Source organism: Pseudophryne corroboree, chromosome 7 (assembly GCF_028390025.1).
Source record: "Pseudophryne corroboree isolate aPseCor3 chromosome 7, aPseCor3.hap2, whole genome shotgun sequence".
NCBI classification, from domain to species: Eukaryota; Metazoa; Chordata; class Amphibia; order Anura; family Myobatrachidae; genus Pseudophryne; species Pseudophryne corroboree.
In genome coordinates, this window is record NC_086450.1 from 384,280,514 (window position 1) to 384,301,268 (window position 20,755).

General features: G+C 44.3%; 1 protein-coding gene across 2 annotated transcripts in view; it reads right to left on the minus strand.

Annotated features, from left to right (window-relative positions):
- LOC134945364 (interleukin-4 receptor subunit alpha-like) overlaps positions 1 to 20,755 on the minus strand; it is a 143,785-nt gene that overhangs the window by 20,593 nt on the left and 102,437 nt on the right. For both annotated transcript variants that reach the window (XM_063934582.1, XM_063934583.1), the window contains exons 3-7: positions 18,541 to 18,676; positions 16,940 to 17,112; positions 11,081 to 11,229; positions 7,756 to 7,930; positions 7,285 to 7,384 (exon numbers count right to left, since the gene is read on the minus strand). In XM_063934582.1, coding sequence (XP_063790652.1) covers positions 7,285 to 7,384; positions 7,756 to 7,930; positions 11,081 to 11,229; positions 16,940 to 17,112; positions 18,541 to 18,676 — 733 coding nt within the window. The remainder of the gene's footprint in view (positions 1 to 7,284; positions 7,385 to 7,755; positions 7,931 to 11,080; positions 11,230 to 16,939; positions 17,113 to 18,540; positions 18,677 to 20,755) is intronic.

Below are 20,755 nucleotides of genomic sequence, written 5' to 3' on the forward strand. Positions count from 1 at the left end.
GCCCACCTCACTCAGCCCAGGTTGCTGAACTGGTCGCCCTAACCAGAGCATGTGAATTGGCTAAGGGCAAATCAGCCAATATCTACACCGATTCTAGATACGCCTTCGGGGTAGTCCATGATTTCGGAGCCCTATGGCGCCTCAGAAACTTCATGACGGCAGCTGGTACACCGGTAGCACATGCAGCTCACATCAAAAGGCTTCTAACAGCGATACAGGAACCCGACAGAGTGGCTGTTATCAAGTGTAAAGCACACACATATAGCCAGGACCCAGTATCACTTGGTAACAGCCGAGCAGACGAAGCAGCTAAGTTAGCAGCTGGTACCCCCAGACAAACAGACACCACACAATTGATGGTATTTAATACCATCAACACACAGAAGTTGTGTGAAATGCAAAATTTGTGTTCCACACAGGAAAAGGCAGTCTGGAAGGCAAAGGGATATGGCCAGGAGTCCTCAGGACTCTGGACGGATGGACAAGGTAAACCAGTGGCCCCCAGAGCATATCTTCCATGTTTAGCCGAGGCAGCACACGGGCTGACTCATCTGGGCAAGGAGGGAATGTGCAAGTTGGTAAGAGCATATTGGTGCGCCCCAGGATTTTCATCTCATGCGAGTAAAAGAGCAATGTCATGCCTTACCTGTTTAAGAAAGAACATCGGAAAGGCAATACCAACAGAACCATCTCATATCCCACCTGCAGGCGGCCCTTTCCAGGTAATACAGATTGACTTCATTCAATTACCCCCTTGTCGAAATTTGAAATATGTACTTGTTTGTATAGATGTTTTTTCAAATTGGGTCGAAGCATTTCCTGCGGCCACAAATACCGCTATGTTTACTGCTAAGAAAATTGTGCAGGAATTTGTGTGTAGATATGGTATCCCTAGAATAATCGAAAGTGATAGGGGTACCCATTTTACAGGTGATGTCTTTCAAGGAATGTGTAAGTTGATGGGAATTGATAGCAAGCTGCACACTCCATACCGTCCACAGGCGAGTGCGAAGGTGGAAAGAGTGAACAGCACTATTAAAAATAAACTGAGCAAAGTTATGGCAGAGACAGGATTGACATGGCCAGAAGCTTTACCCATTGTACTGTACAGCATCAGAACCACTCCCAGGTCCCCTCTTAATCTGTCTCCCTTTGAAATTTTGTTTGGTCGACAACCGCATGTTATGATTGACCCTCAGGATGATTTGAAGTGTAACAATGAAGTGACTGTAAAGTACCTGGTTAACATGAGTAAACAGCTAAGGAATCAAAATGATAATTTGAAGTTGGTGATTCCTGATTTACCAGATAGTAATTGTCATGACATTGAACCTGGGGATTATGTAATGATACGGAATTTTCTACGCTCAGGTTGCCTTATTGACAGATGGGAAGGACCATACCAAGTCTTATTGACTAGCACTACAGCATTGAAGGTTGCCGAGAGAGAGACTTGGGTTCATTCGTCCCATTGTAAGAAGGTTGCTGATCCAGAGAGGTCCCGTGATAAGGAACAGACGGTAGAGGAAGTGGTATCACTGGAGTGTCTGTTCCAAGAGGACTGAGGCGGCACCTGAGCATTGAAGATCACAAGATCAAAAGCAGTTGTCGATTCCCTGTTCCCTTTTATTGTTTTTCCCCACTTCCCATCCCCTCTCCCTCAATTATTTTTTTCCCCCCCTTCTCATTCTTCTCCGTTTCCTCCTATAAGATGGACTTGCCCCAAGAGACTGTGATCCGGATTTTCCTGTTGACCATGATGTTGACCAGAGCAGTCTGTTCCGGCGAGAGTACCATGGAGGTCGAGAGAGGTTCTGGAATGGGTTCTGATGACAAAGATGGAGGCGTAGTTTTCCTAGAACAACTTAACTAACAAGTAAAGGCGAGTATCAGAAAACGATCCGATAGCATTGACAATAGAAGGAATTGTGAAGGATTGTTAGCTGAAGAAAACTGTATCTGTAGGCTTTGTGACAATGTAGTTGAGGATGGGTGCATTAAGAAATGCCAATCCAGTTTTAATATCCACATGGACCGGCATCCATTGAGTGACTATCACTCCTTAGTGGGTAGTGTGTTAAATCAAACAGATTGTTGGGTATGCTCTCAAGTACCTCAAGGTCACAGCAAATCAGGGCTAGTACCATTTCCTTTAACGGTAGGGGAGGTACTTGAGCTAAAGGGTGGGAGACCGGTGGACAGGAGGTTTAATATCTCCTGTCCTCCTAGTTTGAAGCTCCACCAATATCATGTGGATAGATCCCTAATATGTTTTAACATTACCAATCCCCGAAAGCCGGGAAATTGGGAAGTGTCATGGAGCAACCAAACCATGACCTTTTCATATAGGGCAGATAGAATGCCGACAGATACAGAACTTATACGCCACATAGCCAGTAGAGAAAAATCTTTCCGATATAGGTATACCCTAGGAAGTAGGATTACGAGAGTTGGAGAAGTATCACCAGGATACTGTGCACATATCGTACAAACTGATACGTGTACTAGACAGATGGGAGAATTAGGGGTAGGAGATTTCACATGGAGGATGTGTAATATGGTTATGTCCTACTCCGTCCCATATGTTCTCCCCGATGATGCATATTTCATATGCGGGAGGAAGGCGTATAAGTGGCACTGATTGTGTTATATTGGAAAAGTACTGCCTGAAGTAATGACTGTATCATATGCCAAAATGAAAGATATACACCGTGTTGCCCAAGCTCCTTATACTCATACTCATTACGAGCACTTAGTTAAACGGCACCTGATAGAAAGAACAGAGCATCCGGCCTCTGACATGATCCATGAATCCACCGGGATTCAGTTTCTAATCGCGTTAGATTTCACTCGCACCGCCAGAGGAGTGTTGAATTATAAATACATATCTGCGCTTGCAAATTTGTTAGATAATATCACTGAAATGTATGATGACACGTTTAGGTATACTGGAAGAGAACTTCAAGCTTATAAAACAGAACTGGTACAGCATAGAATGGTTCTCAATTATCTCACGGCAGTGACAGGTGGATATTGTGTCACACTGGCAACGCAGTACGGCGTGAAATGCTGCACATATATAACGAATAGTACCGAGGACCCGGTCGAGGTCATAGACCAAAAGATGGATGATATTCTCCAACTGAAGTGGGAATTTCGCAGGAGACACAATCTCACTCTTGCTGCTGTAGGTAATGAGCTGACTGGTTGGGTGTCATGGTTGAACCCGCGAAATTGGTTCTCTGGTTTAGGAGAATGGGCTCAAGGAGTCATAATGGATGTTGGGAAGTTTCTTCTATGTATCTTAGGTGTTGTCATATCCATTGGCTTGATATTTAGATGCGGACAGGCTTTAATGAAGTGCAAACGTCGTACCAGGGTAATGAGTCTAAGGAGTGAGGAAATTGTAATTCCAATGGATTTGATTTATGACCCAACGGTAGAAACAATGATGTGATGAAAATGCGATTATACGGTCCGTTTCTTTCACCTGTTTTTCCGTTTTCTCCAAGGTAAAAAGACCCACTTGGACGAGGAATTTGATGATCCTGTATACAGACAACTGATGGATTAAAGAAGAAGTTTTGACAACCTAATACACAGATATTTGATGAACTATGCCATAGACCCCCAGTTTCCCTAGAAATTATAAAATGACGCTAGCCCAACACTTTTGTAAGTCTATGGACATTGACAAAGCTTTTTTGCTTGCACCTTTTGGGCAAAAGCACAAAGAAGACGGCATTCAACAGACACCGAACAAGACTTCAACCGACAAATGTTCATTTACCTGACATAGAATACCACTGCATTTACCATAAGTGTTCTTTATCTTCATCTCTACAACCTTCAGGTAATGACACACATAGTCGATAGGGAATACAGGCACAGATATCAGCAATCACATATTCCCCCATTCATGTATCATCAACTAAAATGTGCTCCCCCATTTTGTTGCAACCAAAATCCAAAAAGAGCTCGGTAAAGTTTGACAGCCCATCCACAGACCCGTACCGCGGGATAAGAAGGAATTCAAATGTATACTTCGCAATACCTCGAAGCTTGATGTACAACACGTACGGCACGATGATACATGACCCCCCCAAACATGGATTCATACACACATGCTTCTACTATCTCACTAGGTCATACCCTCTTCACACCTTCTCCTCTCTCCCCCCTTACCCAACCATGGAAATGTATTAACCCCTGACATATATTTTTCTCGTTTTGAAATGTTTTAGAAGGTGGCAGTTATTGTTGACTGCCAAAGGGTGGACTGTCAAAGTCAGAAAAATATCACGATGCACACTGCCATATTTGCACCTCATACAGGTCCGCGCTGCGCATGCGTGCGCTCTCCCGTGCATGCGCATACTCGCTGTTGCGGGCACCCGCGGGCGCACGGTATGTGCATTTACGGTAGAGTTTATGTGTTCGTAGCGTGCGACTCAATCGTTACATATTTTCACTATATAATGTATTTTGTAGATCATGGTCCCTTTGATAGATTCTGAAAGTTTAGTTAATGTAGCATGTTCATGGACAGAGAGATCCCTCTTTGTTTGATACGAAGGGTCAGACATGGGTCATACAGTGGTGTTTAGTATCCATCGGAAGAGTATTTAATTAGCAATATTCCGGTGTTGGTTTGAAGCGAATTAATCGCTCGTGCGAATAGTTATGGACATAAGAAGTTTATGTCCATTTACTATTATTTGCACTTACTTATCCATGCGGCGGGAAACCTAGTTTCCCACCCACCTGAGCAGTTGGAAATTGTCACAGCACACCTGTATGAATCAACCTATGACCTTTTGTTATAGTGCGAAGACGAATTCCTGTGTCCAATGAACAATGAGATTGTAGGGACCATTGAATTGTATTGTGTGTGGGGCATAAATAGACAAGCCGATCACATCCAGCTCACTCTTCAACGGTTCTCATTGCTGATAATCGGGAGCTGGATGTCCAGAGGCGCATGCGATCGTTCCCCTTTGTGCGTAAGTTTTTCTCCGCAATCATATTGTCTTCCTTGTTATTCTGAGCCATATCTCTCTATATCTCTCTCTCTCTCTCCTCCTCTTTCTCTCGTATTCCCTTAAACGTAATAGTATTGTATTGTATTTCCTGTGTAGTTATCTGGTTAGTTAGTCTATGTTATATTGCAGTGTATGACTTGTACTGTATTATTCATTTTCAAGTATAACATTCATATAAGGCGTTAGACCCTAAGCCCGGTAGTTGTGTATTTCTTATAGTGTTAAGTATTCTCAGAGCGTCGGTGACGCTCGAACAGCTTTTAAGTTAATAAGGTTACACTGTGTTGCATCTACACCCTATCTCTACACTAAGGTTTTACTGCATATTACATTGTTTATGGTTTAGATATGATGGTTTAAACATTGTGAGCGTCTGCGCCGCTGGTGATCTCCTCGTGGTCCCGAGCGTCCGCTACGCTATAGCGAACCATTATGTTAGTCAGCAGCCAATAGCGTGCCTGCCTGTGATCACTTGGCCGTGAGCGAACGTGACGCTTGAGCGTCTCGACCACGGCTAAGCGATTGTTACGCAACGTGCGTACCCTTACGGTACTCCATACGTCAATAGCGTACAGTGTTCTTAGGCCTCTTAAAGGGTTTTAAATAAGATAAATATTTAGCTTTATCAAAATGTAAATACAGGTTGAGTCTCCCTAATCCAAAATGCTTGGGACCAGAGGTATTTTGGACATGGGATTTTTCCGTATTTTGGAATAATTGCATACCATAATGAGATATCATGGCGATGGGACCTAAATCTAAGCACAGAATGCATTTATGTTACATATACACCTTATACACACAGCCTGAAGGTCATTTTAGCCAATATTTTTTATAACTTTGTGCATTAAACAAAGTGTGTATACATTCACACAATTCATTTATGTTTCATATACACCTTATACACACAGCCTGAAGGTCATTTAATACAATATTTTTAAGAACTTTGTGTATTAAACAAAGTTTGTGTACATTGAGCCATCAGAAAACAAAGGTTTCACTATCTCAATCTCACTCAAAAAAGTCCGTATTTCGGAATATTACGTATTTCGGAATATTTGGATATGGGATACTCAACCTGTATTCATAAAAAAAATCCCACACGTCTAATTTTAATCTTGTACATGATCCCAAAACAACTGAGCTATTTATGTAGGATTTATTTATGTAGGGCCAGAATATTCAATTGTGAGTAGGGAAGGATGAAACAACTAGAAGGCCATCCTTTTACCCTTCATATCACCAGTTGCCAAGACTATTGCCCCATCATGAAGGCAACATTTCCTGGTTCTGGGAGTTATAAGAAAAACACAAGGGGCCTAATTCAGACCTAATCGTAGCAGCAACTTTGTTAGCAGTTTGGCAAAATCATGTGCACTGCAGGTGGGGCAGATATAACATGTGCAGAGAGAGTTAGATTTGGGTGTGGTGTGTTCACACTGAAATCTAAATTGCAGTGTAAAAATAAAACAGCCAGTATTTACCCTTCACAGAAACAAAATAACCCACCCACATCTAACTCTCTCTGCACATGTTATATCTGCCTCCCCTGCAGTGCACATGGTTTTGTCCAACTGCTAACAAAGTTGCTGCTACAATCAGGTCTGAATTGGGCCCCATGGTCGTTCTTTCACTCTCAGCGAGTGAGCGCAATGCATCATAATCGGGCATAAAGTTCCTGAACATGAACAAGATTGCACTGACGTGTTTCAGGACTCTTAAAAGCTGGATGTGAGTGGATGACCCTCACTCAAACACCCACTCAAACAATAGAAGTGAATGACCTATGAGTCATCAGCTGTAAGTAACTGCAGGGTAATAACTGGTTTATAATACATGTTGTTACATTTCTAACATTAAGTAATAACAATAAATGTGTTGTTCTCAATTTCTAACATTAAGGGGGTAATTCTGAGTTGATCGCAGCAGGATTTTTGTTAGCAGTTGGGCAAAACCATGTGCACTGCAGGGGAGGCAGATATAACGTGTGCAGAGAGAGTTAGATTTGGGTGTGGTGTGTTCAATCGGCAATCTAAATTGAAGTGTAAAATAAAGCAGCCAGTATTTACACTGAACAGAAATAAAATAACCCACCCAAATCTAACTCTCTCTGCAAATGTTATATCTGCCCCCCCCTGCAGTGCAAATGGTTTTGCCCAACTGCTAAAAAATGTCCTGCTATGATCAACTTGGAATTACCCCCTAAGTAATAACAATAAATGTGTTGTTCTCAAATTATTACCTGGAAACACAGAAATAACTTGCAAGAATGATAAACAATGTCGCTACGCAGGAAAATGGGATAATATAGCTCTTCAGATCCGCTATAGAAAGTCTGTAATCTGTAGATAAGAGAACAATAGTTTTGTCAATTTATTTATCTGTAGAAATATACCCAAATATAAAAAAGACATAGTAATAAAATGTCATCTAGTGCCTAAAACACTATGTAAGAGCTACAGAATGCGCACGTGCTAATAGCAGTACTTCTCAGGTGAACGCTGTGTTTTGCTTAGCAGCAAGAAAACAAATCAAAATAGTAATTTGTCAACTTATTGCCTGAAGTTATTGGGCACTGTCGCATTCTGCACTGTAATTAAATGTGTATATAGAATTTCTATAGATCTTCTACAACCTTTCATCTGTTTTAAATATTCACTTGCCCACCTTCTCCTAAACACCCAGCCAAAATGGGGAACCTATAATTATTTACCATTCCTCCACTCAGCGTTTGGATTCCACGCACTCCATTCGCTCCAAATTCCTTTGAGGTCTTGATTTGCTGCTGGCTTCGTTCTGACTCTCACCATATAGTCATATCCTCGCTTCAGCTGCCTCTTACTGAATTTATACCAGGATTCCACTTGTGTAATTGTATCATCTAATGGCTGGGGGCAAAAAAATTAGCAGGTCACAACAAATCCTATTTAAAAAAAGGTTTATTGGTTTTGGTATCATGCGCACAATCACATAACCCTTGATGAATGTATACTAACCAAATATATCAAGGGTCTTAACAAAGGGGGTCATTCCGATTTGATCGTTGCAGTGCTAAATTTAGCACAGCTACGATCATTCACACTGACATGCGGGGGGGGGGGGATGCCCGGCACAGGGCTAGTCCGCCCCGCATGTCAGTGCCGCCCCCCCCCCCCCCACCCCCCGCAGAAGTGCAAAGGTATCGCACAGCGGCGATGCCTTTGCACTTCAAGAGTAGCTCCTGGCCAGCGCAGCTTTAGCGTACTGGCCGGGAGCTACTCATCGCTCCCTGGCCCGCAGCGGCTGCATGTGACGTAACGTGTGACGTTACGCAGCCGGTGCTGCCCGCCCCCCCGTTCGGTCCGGCCACGCCTACGTTGGCCAGTCCGCTCCCACGAAACGGCGGCCAAACGCCGCCGTTCCGCCCCCACCTGCCCAGCGATCGCCTCTGCCTGTCAATCAGACAGAGGCGATCGCAGCCCTGCTAGGCCTTCCGGCGTCTGGCATGCGCTGGCGCATGCGCAGTAGGGACCCGTTCGCTCGGCTGCAACAAAAAGCAGCAAGCGAACGGGTCAGAATGACCCCCAAGGTACAGGAGGGAAACATTCTGCAAAGGAAGAGAAGTATTAGAACTCGAGGATATGTGCGGAAACTGGAGGGAGGTTGGTGCAGGGAAAATTTAAGGAAAAGTTACTTCCAGGAAAGGGTAGTGGATAAGTGGAATAGCCTCCAATCAGAGGTGGTAGAGGCTAAGACAGTAGAGCAACTTAAACATGCTTGGGATAGTTATATGAATATCCTTACAAAAAAACTAAGGATCAAATAGGGTTGAGGTTACCTAAGGGATAAAAAAGGGACAGACTAGATGGGCCAAGTGGTTCTTATCTGCCATCAAATTCTATGTTTCATGTGTAACTGTCTTTTTAATAAAACAAATCTTCCTTTGCCAGATGGAGTTGCCAGTAAAAGAAACACAATAAAATATGCTAAATAATGTGACACTATATTATATAATAGACAACAAAAAGTAAAAAAAATAAAATAATTGAAAGTGTTATTTACAGATGCTTTTGGAAGAGCTTTAAACATTAAGTACTACCAACAGGGATGGCGAGAGCTGGGAATGCCAACAAAACCCTGATGCAAACCTTTTGTGGTGCAGCACTGCATCAACTTCAGGGGAAACGGATCAGCATTACGTGGTATGGCCTCACCTCCGTGTATTTAGTCACACCCCCACCTAAGTATTGGGGATGGAAATTTCTCATGGCGGGCCTTACTACCAAAACCACAGGTAATGGTGTTTCAGTGAAGATGCCAGGTCCGTGTAAGTAAGGTGCAGTGTGTCAGTGTTCACAACCATTAAATATTTCTAAGTGCATATTTGCAGATGTTTTGTGCAAAGTTTTACAGTGTTGCGTTCCATTATTGGAAATCGCTAGCCAGCAAAAAATAAAAAAGCCACTTAAAAATCCTGCCTACCATCAGTTTGTATCATCCATATATTTTATCATAAGTTATCCTTATTGCATTACATCGTGGGTACAACTACAAGGGGTTATCGGCTCTGTCTTTATGTCATATAATTGCATTTGCACATAAGTATAAAGTATTCATGTACATAAGTCACGTTAGTCAACTATTCCTATCTTGTTTCCACATGATGCAGAGATGCGACTCGGAAAGAAGAGGTTGGGGTGAGCATGAGGATGTGATCATCAAGTTTGTAGGGCAGTCACATCGTCAAGCTCCTCAAAAACTCAGTACACATTTTGTTTACAGAGGGGGTGGGGCTTGATGACACACTGTGATCCTTGTCCCCGCCCCCCCTGCGATAGTAAGCAGTCTCTGGGAATTATCTGTTCTATCTCTCTGGAGTCCGCATTAATCAAGAAACACTCCTGTCTGCTCAACACCTCCCATACCCCTGCGACCGCTGCCATACTGAGGTGTCCAGCCCTGTGCTTGCACATAGAAACTAACATCTAGGGCCGGATTCACTTACACGTGAGCTGCTGTCTTACAGTATAATAGCCAGGTATGGTAGGTTGATTCTGAATAGGCTGCAAGCAGAAACAGCCTTCTGTGAGGTCAAAGGGTCAATAGGTAAATGGAAGACAGTGCTTAAGATCAACAGGTACAAAAGTTTGACAGTTTCAAAAGGTCGCAATGACACACATACGGTCAACCCAAGTTTTTTGAGGTTTTTCACATTTTTTTCAACCTTCGCTTGCTTTACCATCCATGTGGACCTCAACTGGGAATTGTAACTTGCCTGAAGCGTGGCGAGTGAAGCATGCCCACGAGGGGACACATTTGCACTATTTGTGGTCACATATAATGAAAAATACAATATGACACCCAAAAAAACTTGACAACCTTTTTTTGTGTCGACCATTTCCATGTCAACCTTTTGACCCTGTTGACTTTCTGTACTTGTCAAACTTTTCTACTACCTTTTGACCCTGTTGACCTTTGACCCTGTTGACCTAATGCATGTTGACCATATGGGGGTCGATCTATTGAATCTGCCCCATAATATCACAGAAGAAGAAGAAAATATATACAGGTTGAGTATCCCTTATCCAAAATGCTTGGGACCAGAGGTATTTTGGATATCGGATTTTTTCGTATTTTGGAATAATTGCATACCATAATGAGATATCATGGTGATGGGACCTAAATCTAAGCACAGAATGCATTTATGTTACATATACACCTTATACACACAGCCGGAAGGTAATTTTAGCCAATATTTTTTGTAAGTTTGTGCATTGAACAAAGTGTGTGTACATTTGCACAATTCATTTATATTTCATATACACCTTATACACACAGCCTGAAGGTCTATTAATACAATATTTTTAATAACTGTGTGTATTAAACAAAGTTTGTGTACATTGAGCCATCAGAAAACAAAGGTTTCACTATCTCACTCTCACGCAAAAAAGTCCGTATTTCGGAATATTCCGTATTTCGGAATATTTGGATATGGGATACTCAACCTGTATTTGTTCTTCAAGCTTGAATTTTAAAGCATTCGTAAAACATAATGTTACCATTGTTTTGTCTTGCTTGCAGATGAACTGAACTTGAAAGGAAAACTTATTGCCAATTAATTGGTTCACGTAGTTGGTATCCCAACGCACTATGCCATTGTCTCTCTCATTGAGTTCAACACGTACATCTGATGGGGCTTTCGGTTTAACTGTGTACAGTATAGAGAAGGTAAAGGTTAAAAATGAATTTACACAGTAAACAGCCAGATTAGTTGGTGAGGAACTGGATGCACTGATAAGATAGAAGATATTGTAACGGATACTACAGACCAAACCACATTTGTTCAGTTTCTTAAGTTAAGAACACATCTGGTAAGTCCTACCACTACTACAAAGAACTGGCATAAATTATATATTATTAGTAAATTATTAAAAGTACAGTATATCAAAGGATCATAGCTAAATTGCTAATATAGCAACCAGATGAAAATGGTGTTCTGAGCAGCCAATCAGCACTTATATATCTAGACCAGTAGTTCGCAAACGCACTCCACAAGGCACCCCAACAGTCCAGGTTTTAGGGATATCCCTGCTTGTGCACAGATGGTTTAATGAAACTGACAGAGGTGCTAATTAAAGGTGGGTACACACTAATAGATATATCTGCAGATCAATTGATCTGCAGATATATCTATGGACGGATCGGGCAGTGTGTTGAGCATACACACTGCCCGATCCGTCGGGGACTGACATCATGAACTGGGCGGGCGTGTACACATGCCCGCCCAGTTCAGCTGTCAATCACTGCCGGCCGCCGCAGCATGTGTACGGGCGGTCGGCCAACCGCCCCGTACACACACAGCGACACTCCAATATGTTGGTAGATATATTGGCCGTCAGCTGTGCTGCGGGGCCGACGCGATACGTCTGTGAACGACGAAGTTCACAGACGTATCGGCCGTACACACTGGCCGACGGTCCCGCGATATATCGGCCGTTCCAGAGAACGGCCGATATATCGGCCACTGTGTACGGGCCTTAAGTCACCTGTGCCTAAGAATGGACATCCTTAAAACCTGTTGTGGTGCCCCGAGGACCACATTTGGGAACCATTGGTCTAGACCACAGGTTCTCAAACTCGGTCCTCGGGGGCACACACAGTGCATGTTTTGCAGGTCTCCTCACAGAATCGCAAGAGAAATAATTAGCTCCACCTGTGGACCTCTAAAAATGTGTCAGTGAGTAATTAATACACCTGTGCACCTGCTGGGTTACCTGCAAAACATGCACTGTGTGGGGTCCTGAGGACCGAGTTTGAGAACCTATGGTCTAGACTATAAAGCTGATTTATAAAGGACACCAGTTGCATTAAGTAACACACTCTGGTTTTACATCAGTGCCCTTTATTAGCTTACACAGCCCACACAAGGGGGCTAACTCAGTCCTGATCACTGGCGCCGCAGGCAGAGGTGTTCGCTGGGCGGGGTGGCGCCACTGGGCCACAGTTTTGGGGGCGTGGTCCGGGCAACGCAGGCATGCCCTGACCTTGCAGGGGGTGGGCCGCGGTGTCACGCGCAGCCGCTGCGATCCGGAGAGCGATGGGTAGCTCTCTGCCAGTGCGCAGGAGCTGCGCTGGTAGGGAGCTACACTTCAGGTACAAAAGCATCGCTGCCGTGCGATGCTTTTGTACCTGTGTGGTGGGGGGCAGGGGGGAAGCCAGACATGAGGGGCGGACTAGCCCTGTGCTGGGCGTCCCCCCGCATGTCTGTGAAAGTGATCGTAGATGTGTTAAATTTAGCACATTTACGATCAAGTCTGAATTACCCCCCAAGGTGCATGTCTCCTCTCCACATTTTCGAGGAGCCCCTGCATACTAAGGGGTTGATGCCTCAAGCAGTGATAGGAGTAGAGAAGTGGCCCATAGCAAGCAATAAGCTTCCAGGTAGCATTTATCAAGTACATTCTATAAAATGGTAGGTACAAGTTAATTAGTTTCTATGGGCAACTTCTCCACTGTTTTCATTACTTGATACATCACCCCCTTAAAGTGGTCCTCGATGTGCAGAGAAGTAGAAAAGTCTATAGGTCATAGTCTGACCTTCTGCCTCTTTGGCAGCGGCCTTTTCAGTCAAATAAAAATTTAGATTATGGGGGTCATTCCGAGTTGATCGTTCACTGACGTTTTTCGCAGTGCAGCGATCAGGTCACTACTGCGCATGCGTATGCACCGCAGTGCGCATGCACGTCGTACGGGTACAAAGTGGATCGTAGCTGGGTGATGGATTTACCGAAGAATCCATTCACATTATGGGTGTCAACTGACCGTTTTCTGGGAGTGTTTGGAAAAACGCAGGCGTGTCCAAGCATATACAGGGCGGGTGTCTGACGTCAATTCCGGGTCCAAAAAGACTGAAGTGATCGCAACTTTTTCATCCCGCTTGGCTGCACAAGCGTTCGCACACTTGCAAAAAATAGCTAGCGAGTGATCAACTCGTAATGAGGGCCTTTGTCCTAAAAATGTGCACAGTTTGGCCATATCTAAGCCATACACCTATCTATAGACAGGAGCTCTTCAGGGCTGCAGACTGGCTAGTTCCACTAACTATAACTAAATATTCCCAGCTTTTTCAGAAACATCCAATAAGCCCCTTCCAATTAACTTCAACAGAACCTGTGACAAACATCAAATTCAGAGTGTTAAATATTTTTTTGTTTGTTTGTTTTCTTAGAAAATATAGGGAGTTGTTTCTGCTGTAAAGGTGCATACACACGGGGAGATATTGACTATCTCCGATTTTGACTTTGTGATTTCCCCTGAACCAACGATATTGATCTTTACTTGAAATTTTGACTATGTGAGATTTTGACTAAGGATATCTGCAGCGGCAGCAATCGCAGTCTGAAGCCCTTTGTGGAGTGCGCTCACGCACCTTGGGAGGACTGTGATCGCCTCTGCCTGATTGACAGGCAGAGGCGTTTGCGGGGCGGGAGGGGGCGTGCCAATGGCGTTAGAACGCCATTGGCGGGGCGCGGTCCGGACAACGCAGACGTGTCAAGACCATCGAGGGGGCGGGTCGCGGCTGGCAGGGAGCTACTTAGCGGGTGCAAAAGCATCACTGCTGTGCAATGCTTTTTCACCCTTGCGGGGTGGACTAGGTCTGTGCTGGGCGTCCCCCGACATGTCAGAGGAACTGATCGTAGATGTGCTAAACTGAGCACATCTACGATCAGATTTGAATTACCCCTAAGTGACAATTTTGACTATACTATGTACTAGATTGTACACAGTCAAGATTGACTTGCCTGCACAGTCTATCTTTTCTTGCAATACTGACCCCACGGGAGCACGCATCGGTATGCCTACAGGGGAGGGGGTTAGGGCTGTGCAGGGTTGCAATCGCTTGTGCAGAGAGCTGCACAAACAAAAAGTTTGTGCAGTCTCTGCACAGCTCAGGACTTACTCAGCCGTTGCGATGATCCGGCCTGGAGCTGACTTCAGGAACCTCCTCTTCAACAACTGGGTATGCCTGCGTTTTTCCGGACACTCCTTGAAAAGGGTGAGTTGCCGCCCAGGTCCGCTTTCTGCCTGTCAATCTTCTTGCGTTTGCCGCTGCGAATGGCTTCTTCGTAAGGTCCGTCGCTCCGTGGCAAAGGCCGGCACCGGCGACCGATGCACCTGCGCATTGACGCCCGTGCGCATGCGTGGTTCAGACCCGTTCGCACGGCTGCGAAAATTGCAGCATGCGAACGGGTCAGAATGACCCCCGTGGTGCGATTTGCACTAACTTTCCTTACGATCTTGACTATATAGTCAAAATCGTAAGATTACATCACACCGTGTGTATGCACCTCAAGGCATTAGAATTTACAACAATGCTAACTGCACAGTCCACAGACCTCCGCCCATTCTTTCTTCATTGTGGTCGGCACAAACAGAAAATGCCGCACATTCACCGTAAACAACAGCAGAATCTCAGATGAGAAATCCTCCTATCTGACTGACTTTAGCGATATTTGGTACTGCGCATGCCAAACACATATGCAGAAGAATTGCCTGGAGACCTCAGATGGCGGACCAAACTATAAGTGTGAATAACACCATCCTGAGATGGCATTATGTTTTCATCTCAGCCTGTGAAATACATTGTTTTTCAGTTTGATAAACTGATCCCACTGCTCCGGACCATAGCAGACTGTGGGACTGAGATATACGGCGGGCTGTAATGCAGTCTGAGATCGCCGGAAATTAGGGTTTCCGTCTGATCTCAGACTTTTTTTAAAGGAACAATCACTTACAAGGCAAAACCATGCCTTGTAAGGGATTGTACCTTTAAAAAAGTCCAAGATTGGATTGAAACCTGCACCTCTGGCGATCTCGGAATGCATTACATCCCGCCGTAAATGTAAAAATGAAGTGATGCCAAGATAAATCTGTGCTTTCTCTTGTGAAATATGGAGAAGCAGTACTCACAAATGCCATAAGAGGGGTTATCCAGGGCTGTCTGGGAACCAATTATAACAAAATCATAACATGCCCCTCCTGCGGTCCTGCTCAGTCTTTGCACATGCTTCCATAAAGTGAATGTCTGATTGGTGGATGGCTCCAATCATCCATCAATCAGCATGCTGACAGCTATTCACTGTCTGGCTGCAGGGTGGGAGGCAGGAAGAGAATGTTGCCTGATTCTGTGACTACCACCCACACCTGCTTGAAGGCCCGTAGTGTTGTGGAGCCCATTCGGCAGCTGTCCAGTGTGTCTAATTTGTGACGTGAGCATAGATTTATAACAGTTTAGGATGCTAGAAGGACAATGTGCTGCCTGTATGACTGCACTTTAATTGTACTCATCTTAAAATCACACCTGAGCTTCTGATGTATCAGTAATGCTGGGTACACACGCTGCAATTATCTGGCCAATCTGCCCGATATTTGCAGATCACCCAGATAATTGTACACTGTATGGGGATGACTAATCCAAAAATACTGATTGGTTGGGTATGCTGGATCGTCCAGCATGTCCGTGCAATGTGATATTTTCTAAATTAATCTCTTCTGCACCAGGCAGTGTATCATACATGCCGACATCCTGGCTGCTCTCCCTGGGAGAGAGCAGCCAGGTCGGCTCAGCAGGGGGACGGGGCAGGGTTATGACATGGATAGGGGCGGGGCGGAGGCAGAACAGGGGCGGGCGGAGGCGGAACAGGGGAGGGGTTACCACGGCACATAATTTAAGCCACGCCCCCTGTCATGATGCTATTCAGCAAGAATCGCGTCATCGACTGCCTGGACCGCCCACTTTACTCACTAAGTGGGCGGCCCGGCAGGGGGGCCCCTAAAAAATCGGAAGACTTGCCTGCTCTTCCGGGGGGGCGGAAGGGTCACCCGATTTTCGGGAGCCTCCCGCCCATTCTGGGAGAGTAGGCAAGTATGCAGTGTATGCACTGCTGCAGCGATTGATGGACATTTCCCTTGTTCCTTCACAGCGGAGGAACAGGGAAATGTCTCCTCCCCAGGAGAGGAGTGCAGATATCAGGTGTCATACACAGAGAGATCTCACAGTGCATGGCCACGATAACTGCAGGGTGTCAGGTTGCCAGAAAGTGGCCCAGATTTATCAAGCCTTGGAGAGTGATAAATTGCACAGTGATAAAGTTGTCTATTCATGAAGCAGTGAAAAGTGTGGAGAAGTGAGCCAGTGGAGAATTTGCCCATGGCAACGAATCAGCATTGAAGTAACATTTATAATTTGCATATTATACAATTGTACGGAGCAGCTGATTGGTTTAGTGAAAAATAAACTGCTCCATTGACTGGTAAAATGTATACATGTCAAGAATTCACCCCTTAGGTTTAGGAAATAGGACATGGGCAATTCTCCCACAGGATACCAACTAAAGACAGCAACAAACCTTTCGTACCTTTATAGAAAACTGGTATAGTTGTTTTGGCCACTGGCGTTCCCTGCGATTCCACTTCTATTTCATATGTTTCAGATGAGACAAATGTACTGACAGTTATATTGCATCTACATCTATCAGGAAGTATAATACCTTCAGAGTGGTCATTACCAAGGTCACCACAATAGAAAGTGCTGAAAAAAATAATAATATTCAATTAAAACTGTTTTAAGCTGATGGAAGTTATAGTTATGATGTTAGAAATGTATCTGGATTCTGTATAGGACACTAATATGCAACAGATAGCCTTCACCAGTGGTCTCCAGTACCAAGAGTCAGTTCCATTCTGATATGTAAACTAAAGGGCCCAACACATTGGGGCGATTTTAGCGATGTTATATTGTTGGGTCGATATTTTTTCACCAACGATTTTTGCCTACACACTAGACGACATCGATGGCCGATTTGGACGACATGAGAGTACATACATCTATGTCGTCCAAATTGACTTGCATGTATAAACGAGGATAGATCAACGATGAACGATCGTGGGGCCGCACATCGTTCATTGTTGATGCATACACACTGTCCGATGCAAATGATTTATCGTTCATTTCTGAACGATATCGTTCATATCTGTCATCGTTATCGCAAAGTGTGTAGGACCCTTAAGGGATCATCATACTGTAGGTTAGGACAGTGACTAATCCTGGCATGAATATGTTAAGGATGAACAGGAGCGCCCCCCCCCCCCCCCCATCCCCTCCCCTCCCACCCCTACTGCTATTAGTCAAAACTAATTCACTTTGAATGAGTCTCCCCTTGGTGGTGGTTACTTGTGACCGGATGTATGGCAGGCAAACCCTTTGATTACCATGCTTTGTATCATTGGCCCTCATTCCAAGTTGTTCGCTCGCTAGCTGCTTTTAGCAGCCGTGCAAACGCTTAGCCGCCGCCCTCTGGGAGTGTATTTTAGCTTAGCAGAAGTGCGAACTAAAGGATCGCAGCGCGGCTACAAAAAAAGATTGTGTAGTTTCAGAGTAGCTCCAGACCTACTCCTACCTTGCGATCACTTCAGACTATTTAGTTCCTGTTTTGACGTCACGTACACGCCCTGCGTTCGGCCAGGCACACCTACGTTTCCCCAGGCACGCCTGCATTTGTATCTGACACGCCTGCGTTTTTACACACACTCCCCGAAAACGGTCAGTTACCTCCCAGAAACACCCACTTCCTGTCAATCACTCTGCGGCCATCAGTGTGACTGAAAAGCGTCGCTAGACCTTGTGTGAAACTGCATCGGCTTTTGTGAAAGCAGGTCGCGCGTGCACATTGAGCCGCATACGCATGCGCAGAAGTGCCGCTTTTTAGCCTGACCACTGCGCTGCGAACAACAGCAGCCAGCGATCAACGCGGAATGACCCCCATTGTCCTCTGATCACTCTTTACGAATGTAATGTTCATGTTATGAATGCCCCCACTTCTCAACCCTCCCCTCCACGCCTCCCCACTTTTTTCTGTACCCCACACTCTTGTGTTTGAAAATACTTAATAAAAAACTGAATACTGAAAACAAAAGTAACAAAAGAAGAAAAAACATTATCCCAATAACTAAAGCTTACTTGTCCATAAAATCTGTATACTTCAATTGGAACTCCTCACTGCAGTTTCTGTTTGAGTTAATGTTCCAAAAACAAAACATTTCCCTATCATAATCATTGAAGCAGTCCAGATTTGTAATATGTAGGCTCTTCTGGGCTGAAAAAAATATATAAAATACATAATGATACTTGAAGATATTCAGACAGAGTATTTTAAGTGAACTATTTTACGGACATAGAAAGTACTGCTATCTGCAAAATAAAAACTGAGCCTGTAATCATATATAAGGGGGTATTCAATTAGCGGTAATGGCTACAAGGTGCTAGAATAAGATAGTTTATCCAGCATCTGGCGACCCACCAACATTGCAAATTTTTCCTTGCATCTGATAGATTTCCATTTCCACCATAGATATTTAAAACCCGCGTACTGTTTGTCTGATTGTGAGTCGCTCGCAGCTCCATATGTGGCTGCATTCTGAATGCAGATATTTTGCTAACGGTATATTAATGCAACTACTGTATAGGTGCATATCATCAGGTGTAGGCTTTGCTGCACCCCACTGTCTTCCATATACTTGTAGAGCAGACAGCATTAGCACGGCCACCAAGAGCTAAGCGGGTACTGGGGGTGTGGCCAAATCTGGGATAATTGGTCACTCCCCCTACAAGGGATTTTTTTTCCCTTCAAAACAGTATGCAGTGCTGTCCCAATCAGTAGCACTGCAAAGGGAGACATTTGTCCCTCTACGCAGCTGACTCAGAGGAGTGTTTTGGGAACACATTGTAGAGCGTAGGCAAAAATACTTTTGGGATATCACTGCTTTTAGCAGCGTACTGGAAAAGCAGTTACGCTGTATTTGTTAGCTTTAAGTGCCGATGAGCAGTAGCGAAAGGCGTCTCCTATATATTTAAGCATATCACCAGATGCGGTAAGTGAGGCGGCTTCAGGAGACCTCCGCAGGTGTTTGTCTTTTTGTAATACATCACTTAGAGAAGAGATAAGAAATCTCTGTGAAATCTGCAATTTTCTTTTCTATAAATAGGGAGGAGAGAGAAATTGTCGTTTCTTCAGCTAAGATGCTGAAGAAAGGATGTTTTTATTTGTACTAAGTAGAGCCTATATCTGGTGACTGTCCATCTGGACATAGCCTTAATCACGGAAATGGATTGTAAAGTCAAATGTTCAGTATTTTGTTTTAATGTGCCTAAACTTTTCAGTCACACAAAGTTTACAGATTGAGCTGTGCTGTGATTTGACCAAATAAAGTCACATACAAGTTCAGAACTTTAACCTCCCTTAAGCCAATTGAATGCGAGGGCTTCCCTTAAGCCTGCACTCTGGTTGAACCTTTTAATTTCCTTTCAGATGACCCATCTGAACCATATTAAATAAAACACAACACACCAATGGCTGGCGGAAGAAGGCCCAAATTTTATTGATCACTTCCACAAAGTTGGTGGCCCAGAAAAAGTAATTGCAAACATACTATTCAAGTTTGGTAATAGGGGTGGTGGGTGCTCCTACCCACTCCAACCACAGGTGGAGTGTACACTGATGTGCCCACCTACTTTGCGGACTGGATTCTCCAGTCCTAATGATTGTGAAATCAGATCTCAGTCACTCCTTTCTTGCTAGCGGGGTGACAGTCCGAGTTTGAAGCTATACTTATGTAATGGTCAGCTTGGGAGGACCAGCCTTCACAATCTAACATCCAACAATGGTTCTCCCGAGTCATCTCCTCCCATGTTTCCTCTTCTCTGGACCTTCCTTCTTCTGGGAGTAACTTTCAACCATGCACATTCAGGGCTATTCCTCCTTTCATCCTCCATGTGGCAAATGGGAACTCATTAGATGCCTAGACTGCAAGCACTGCTTCCACCAGGGAAACAATCACGCAGCCCACTATATGTGGCCATAGTTGCGGTTATTGCTAAAGGTCAGATCTTCCCAACCTAGCCGGCAATGGCAGAAACTGTTCTGTGTTTTCAATATCAGACAGAACTGCTATTTCAGGTATCAGGTGTAATAAGTGTAAGTTACAGTAACAAGCAAAATTATTTGCATTAGGCAATATAACATTGAGTTGCGTTCATCTTTATCTTATTTTTCATATGCATCAAGTGTATAATTTTTGTAACCAGACCATCGAGATGTCCATGATGAACTGGGGCACATCTTGTTGTATTTGCTACTGTACTGAGGAGAGGGGAAAAGTTGTCATCCTAGACCCAA